Source organism: Triticum dicoccoides, chromosome 4B (genome assembly GCF_002162155.2).
Source record: "Triticum dicoccoides isolate Atlit2015 ecotype Zavitan chromosome 4B, WEW_v2.0, whole genome shotgun sequence".
Lineage (NCBI taxonomy): Eukaryota > Viridiplantae > Streptophyta > Magnoliopsida > Poales > Poaceae > Triticum > Triticum dicoccoides.
In genome coordinates, this window is record NC_041387.1 from 406,818,241 (window position 1) to 406,823,100 (window position 4,860).

The following is a 4,860-nucleotide window of genomic DNA, read 5'->3' on the forward strand; positions in this document are numbered from 1 at the left end:
TTTCTTCCCATACACGCCCAAGAAGCCAAGCAGGGTCACGTAAAGATTCTTCGTCACGTGCATCACGTCGATTGCGGAGCGGACCTCTAGGTCTTTCCAATATGGCATGTCCCAAAATATAGATTTCTTCTTCCACATGGGTGCGCGCCCGTCAGCGTCCTTTGGAATAGGTTGTCCGCCAGGACCCTTTCCAAATATCACCTTCAAATCCTTGACCATATCATGTACATCAGCACCAGTACAGTGGCGAGGCTTCGTCCGGTGATCCGCCTCACCTTTGAAATGCTTGCCTTTCTTTCTTACGGGATGCCTGCTCGGAAGAAATCGATGATGTCCCAGGTACACATTCTTCTTACAACTATTCAAATATATACTGTCGGTATCATCCAAACAGTGCGTGCATCCGTGGTATCCCTTGTTTGTCTGTCCTGAAAGGTTACTGAGAGCAGGCCAATCATTGATGGTCACGAACAGCAATGCCTTTAGGTCAAATTGTTCCTGTTTGTGCTCATCCCATGCACGTACACCTGTTCCATTCCACAGTTGTAAGAGTTGTTCAACTAATGGACTTAGGTACACATCAATGTCGTTGCCGGGTTGTTTAGGGCCTTGGATGATCACTGGCATCATAATGAACTTCCGCTTCATGCACAACCAAGGAGGAAGGTTATACAAACATAGAGTCACAGGCCAGGTGCTATGGTTGCTGCTCTGCTCCCCAAAAGGATTAATGCCATTTACGCTTAGACCAAACCATACGCTCCTTGCGTCATCTGCAAACTCCTTCTCGTACTTTCTTTCGATTTTTCTCCACTGCGACCCGTCAGCGGGTACTCTCAACTTTCCGTCTTTCTTACGGTCTTCTCTGTGCCATCGCATCGCCTTGGCATGCTCTTTGTTTTGGAACAAATGTTTCAACCGTGGTATTATAGGAGAATACCACATCACCTTGGCAGGAATCTTCTTCCTGGGGCGCTCGCCTTCGACATCACCATGCTCATCGCGGCTGATCTTATAGCGCAATGCACCACATACCGGGCAAGCCTTCAAATCCTCGTACTCATCGTGGTAGAGGATGCAATCATTAGGGCATGCATGTATCTTCTGCACCTCTAACCCTAGAGGGCAGACAGCCTTCTTTGCTTCGTACGTACTCTCGGGCAATTCGTTGTCCTTTGGAAGCATATCCTTTATCATTACCAGCAACTTTCCAAATCCCTTGTCAGATACACCATTCTCTGCCTTCCATTGCAGCAATTCCAGTGTGGTGCCCAGCTTTTTCTTGTCACCTACGCAATTCGGGTATAACAATTTTTTGTGATCCTCTAACATGCGCTGCAACTTCTTCTTCTCCAAATCACTTGCGCAGTTTCTCTTTGCATCGGCAATGGCCCGACCTAGATCATCAACGGGCTCATCTGATGCCTCTTCTTCAGCTTCTTCCCGCATTGCCGGCTCAGCTTCTTCCCGCATTACCGGCTCAGCTTCTTCCCCCATTGTTGTATCATCGTATTCAGGGAACCCATGGCCAGGATAGCTGTCGTCGTCCTCTTCTTCTTCATTGTCTTCCATCATAACCCCTCTTTCTTCGTGCTTGGTCCAAACATTATAGTGGGGCATGAAACCGGACTCAAACAGGTGGACGTGAATGGTTCTTGACGTAGAGTAATTGCGACCATTCTTACAGCCAGCACATGGACAAGGCATAAAACCATCCGCCCGCTTGTTTGCCTCAGCCGCAAGCAGAAAAGTATGCATGCCCTCAACGAACTGGGGAGAGCATCGGTCATCGTACATCCATTGCCGGCTCATCTTCATTACACAACAACGAATAGACCAAATTAATACAAGTTCATACATAAAGTTCATACAACACTTAAATGCAACAAACAAATAACTCTCTAGCTAAAGCATTTAAATGCAACAACAAATGCGATCAAGATCGCAACTAAGGTAACAATTGATCCAACAGCATAATGATACCAAGCCTCACTATCGATGACATATTTTCTAATCTTTCTAATCTTCAAGCGCATTTTCTCCTTCTTGATCTTGTGATCATCGACGACATCGGCAACATGCAACTCCAATTCCATCTTCTCCCCCTCAATTCTTTTCAATTTTTCTTTCAAGTACTCGTTTTCTCTTTCAACTAAATTTAACCTCTCGACAATAGGGTCGGTTGGAATTTCCGGTTCACATACCTCCTAGATAAAAATATCTATATCAACTTGATGGGCATAATTTGTCATAAACACAAAATGCAACAAATAGTTTTAAAAGAGAATATACCACATCCGAATCATAACAAGGACGAGGGCCGACGGGGACGGATATCAAAACCATGACAATATGTATAACAAAGAACGTACAGGTAAGATAATTATTATACGAGTAACTATATATCCAAATCACACAAACATCAATTTTTTATATAAAATTTCATGAACAAGAGGCTCACCACAAGGTGGTGCCGGCGACGGGACGGTGCGGGCGATCAACGGTGGTTACGACGGAGATTTAGAAGGCACTAAGTAAACCACACCTACATATGCAAACTAAGTGTTATTTTAACCTCAAATTGCATATAAATCAAATACTAGCACATATATATATTTCCTCCCAAATTACTAAACTCACAAATTAATAACTATATAAAGCATTGCAAGAGCTAATCTAGCAATGAGAGATGAAAGGACAAAGTTGCTAACCTTTGTGATCATTTGAATGGATGGGGGCCTTCAAATCTTGACAAATTTTGGGCAAAATGTGTGATGAGCTTGAGAGGAAGAGGGGAAGAACAGAGAGGAGAGGGGAAAGGGGAAGAACAATGCGAGCTCGGGTGGACGAAGGGTTTATGTAGGACGACCTTTAGTACCGGTTCATGCCAAAAACCGATACTAAAGGTGCTGGAGGGGGCCAGACTGACAACATTCTGCCACCACTCTCATTAGTACCGGTTCGTGGCACGAACCGGTGCTGAAGGTTAGCCATGAACCGGTACTAATGAGAGCGGCCCGGCTAGCCATTAGAACCGGCACTAATGTATACATTTGTACCGGCTCAAATACAAACCGGCACTAATGTGCTTCACGTTTGACCCTTTTTCTACTAATGGCTCTTCACCATCATGTGCCTGTACCAGCACCCCAGGATCTTCCACCACCTCGTGCTGCTCCTCCGGTGGCGCCCCGACGGCGACCGCGATGCCATCAGGAAGGTGTACTGCAAGGAGGGAGCCCCGGTGCCGCCGCGCGACCGCGCCCACATGCTGGTCGTGGTGGCGCTGCTGCACATCACCTGCCTGGCCCAGTACTTCTGCTGCGCTCTGTTCTGGAGCTACTCGCGCACCGACCGGCCGAACTGGGCTCTCAACATCGGCTACGGCTTCGGCACGGGGCTCCCCGTCATCGCCGCCCTCTACTTGGCCTACAGCCCGCTGGTCCGGAAGCAGGCACGCGATCCCGACGCGGAGCCGTCGTCGTCGGGCGAGGAGGCGAACGGTCACGGCGGGGCGCCGGAGAACGACGGCCGCGACGTGGAGATCAGGATATACAACCGGTCCGTGGTGGTGAGTAGGCCGGAGTGGAGCGGCGGGCTGTGCGACTGCTGCGACGACGGGACGGTGTGCGCGCTGTCGGCGACCTGCACCTTCTGCGTCTTCGGGTGGAACATGGAGCGCCTCGGGTTCGGCAACATGTACGTGCACGCCTTCACCTTCATCCTGCTCTCCGTCGCGCCCCTCCTCATCTTCAGCGTCACGGCGCTCAACGTCTACGACGACGACATCCGCGACACCGTCGTGGCCGTGGGCGTGCTCCTCTGCTTCTGCGGCTTCCTCTACGGCGGCTACTGGCGGACGCAGATGCGGAAGCGGTACAAGCTGTCGGCCGGCGGCGGCGGGCGGCGGGCCGCGGTGGGCGACTGCGCCAAGTGGCTCTTCTGCTGGAGCTGCGCGCTCGCGCAGGAGGTGCGGACGGCTAACTTCTACGACTTGGACGACGATCGGTTCGTCGGCCACGGGGCGCGCAACGAGGAGGGCCGCGCCGTGCTGGTGCCGCTGCCGCGGGAGGCGTCCATGACGCACTCCCGGAGCCTGTCGTGCCCGCCCAAGATTGACGCCATGGCAGCACTGGGCGGCGCCGGCACGAGCACACTGGATGAGCAGATGGTCGACATCGCGATGGGGAGGTCGGCCACGTACAACGGCAATGGCGATGCCATGAGGCCGCCTTTGCCGCCGCTGATACAAATGGACAGGGAAGTGTAGTTGCGATGTGGATGAGTTGTAGCGCAGATGAGCTCTCCGTGTGCTGTTGCTCCATGATCTCATGCTATATGCGCGTTTGGCTGCGCCCAACTTAAAACAGAACACCATAAACGCAATCGAAAAAAGGCCAATACTATACATAAAGATTTCCTTATGGGAACATACAGTTTTATTAGTACATTATTCAGTACATAAGCAGATGGATAATTCTTTGGGAGCGCCTATGGCTCAGGTGCCTGCAAATTTTATCACTTCCTCTGAACCGTTGCATTTACATCGAAAGTACCGCACGGGAAGTTTCAGTGATTTGCAACGCATATTCTATTTGGCGCTTCAGGCACCCGTGCATTTTGCAAACGGGCGCCTGAAGCCCTCCAAGCTACGCGTGGAGAGTCGAACCAGGGATCTCTTGTCCCCGATAAACATCAGTAACCACCCAACCATGATGCCGTGTTGTGATAACTTCTCCCTTTTCTTCTTTTTCTTATTTTTTTCCTTTTCTTTTTCTTTTTTACTTAAATATCGTGAACTTTTTCCAAAAATCGGTGATTATATTTACAAAATGATGAACTTTTCAAGTTTGTGAACTT

General features: G+C 49.8%; 1 protein-coding gene across 1 annotated transcript; it reads left to right on the forward strand.

The window, feature by feature from the left end:
- Window positions 1-3,115: 3,115 nt before the first annotated feature.
- On the forward strand, window positions 3,116-4,270 carry LOC119292709 (the record flags this gene model as incomplete). Its single annotated transcript, XM_037571443.1, has 1 exon — window positions 3,116-4,270. A coding segment is annotated over one exon (1,155 nt), but the record flags the coding sequence as incomplete, so codon positions are not given.
- Window positions 4,271-4,860: the final 590 nt, after the last annotated feature.